Raw genomic sequence first — 1,757 nt, forward strand, 5'->3', positions numbered from 1 at the left:
GTGAGTGGCCGGCTGGGGCCCTTTGGGTGAGCTGACAAGCCTTTGCCACTTATTTACAAGGTGTAGCTAAACATCTGCTGGGCACCTGGCATCAATGCCAGTAAGAAGCATGTTTCCAAACCCTGCCTGTCCCCTCACGGCTCTAGCTGCCACCCTTCTAAGCCATCGAAGCCCCACTTGAGTTCCCACGTCCCACTGACCTTCAGCCCCGCCACGGCCACTCCAGGAGCTCCCTGGGAGAGAGAACATGGCGTGAATATTCCCGCTGTGAGGACCAGCAGGGACCTGGCATCAATGCCAGTAAGAAGCATGTTTCCAAACCCTGCCTGTCCCCTCACGGCTCTAGCTGCCACCCTTCTAAGCCATCGAAGCCCCACTTGAGTTCCCACGTCCCACTGACCTTCAGCCCCGCCACGGCCACTCCAGGAGCTCCCTGGGAGAGAGAACATGGCGTGAATATTCCCGCTGTGAGGACCAGCAGGGAGGAAGGGGGGAGCCCCCCACGGTGAGATGTGCACCTCACCCAGGAGGGGGGCTGTGGAGCTGAGCAGAGAGGACCCTGAGGAACAGGCTCGTACAGCCCAGTGGGACGTGTATGTGGGGGGAGCTGGGCTTCCCACTCACCTTGCTCAGCTCCCAGGCTCCCCTGGGAGGGACCCTGGTGGGGGGTGTCCTGTGGGGGTGGAGTGTCCTGGGATTATAAAGGAGAAGAGGACATGGGAGGGAAGGGGCGGCAGAATGGGGAACTATAGCTGCAAGAGACAAGTAGACAAAATGCAGGAGCTGGTTTTGTTGAGTCCAGTCGCTCCGAGAGTGTAAGCGGGTCCCCTTGCAGGAAGCCCGCTAAACCGCTGCCCTTGCCAGCTAAGGCAGGGCAAGCGAAGCCCATTTTCATAATAGCTCCAGACCACTTTCTCTGAAGTCAGGATGCTGCCCAAAGAACACTTAGTAAATCCGTGGAGGTGATTTTTAGAGAGTTTCCTCCCCACTTGGGTCTCAGGACTGTAGCTAGAGTTGGGGTTCCCTGAGAAGGCTTGTTAGGACCCAGAGAGCCCCAGGAGGAGGCCTGGCCACAACGGGAGGGCACTTATGAGAGACTGTTCATGGGCTGAACAGGAGCGCCTCCCACCTGGAAGGACAGGCTAGTACAGCCAGGGAAGGGGCCAGGGGAGGAAGGGGCCTCACTTGTTCATTAGGGGACCTGAGCAGCTGCCGTTCCAAGGGCCCCTAGAGCTTGGGGAGGAGGGATGGTGAGGGGAGGGGAGCAGGGGGCCCTGGAGTGTGGTGAGGAGCTGGTACCTTGGCTCCGTGCTTGCCTGGCATCCCTGGCAGACCTCGTTCTCCCTGGAGGAAGAAGCAGAGAAATGATGAGAAGAGGTGCGTGGCTTGCAACGGTGCTGGCGAAACCACCTGCCTAGGTGCTTGGAACAGCGCCTAGCTCCTGGTGACCTCTGAGGACCCTGCCATGGCTGTGTGAACTTGCAGGAGGGTCTGTCCCAGGCTGCAGAGCGGAACAGCTGCCAGAGATGAAGGCCCACACTGTGGGACCTGAGCCCAGAGAGGGAGGCGATTTGTTCAAGATTTACAGCCACTTAGCAGCTGGGCTGGGCTGGGCCGGGCCTGGGGCAGGGGTAGGGCGGTGGGCAGCAGAGGCCACTGGGCCACTGCCCTACCTTGTCTCTGCCACCTGGCTCCAGCAGGTTTGCCGGGAAGGTACCTGCTGCCTGAGCCAGGCAGGGGCTCCCTCCTCTCTTCAT

The 1,757-nt window shown here is 60.2% G+C and overlaps 1 protein-coding gene across 1 annotated transcript in view; it reads right to left on the bottom strand.

Annotated features, from left to right (window-relative positions):
• The window catches only part of COL13A1 (collagen type XIII alpha 1 chain), a 164,506-nt gene that overhangs the window by 42,407 nt on the left and 120,342 nt on the right, over window positions 1-1,757 (bottom strand). Inside the window, exons 18-19 of the mRNA XM_014587967.2 lie at window positions 1,300-1,344; window positions 401-433 (exon numbers count right to left, since the gene is read on the bottom strand). Of these exons, the coding sequence (XP_014443453.1) occupies window positions 401-433; window positions 1,300-1,344 (78 nt within the window). The remainder of the gene's footprint in view (window positions 1-400; window positions 434-1,299; window positions 1,345-1,757) is intronic.

Source organism: Tupaia chinensis, unplaced genomic scaffold (genome assembly GCF_000334495.1).
Source record: "Tupaia chinensis unplaced genomic scaffold, TupChi_1.0 Scaffold000250_1, whole genome shotgun sequence".
NCBI classification, from domain to species: domain Eukaryota; kingdom Metazoa; phylum Chordata; class Mammalia; order Scandentia; family Tupaiidae; genus Tupaia; species Tupaia belangeri.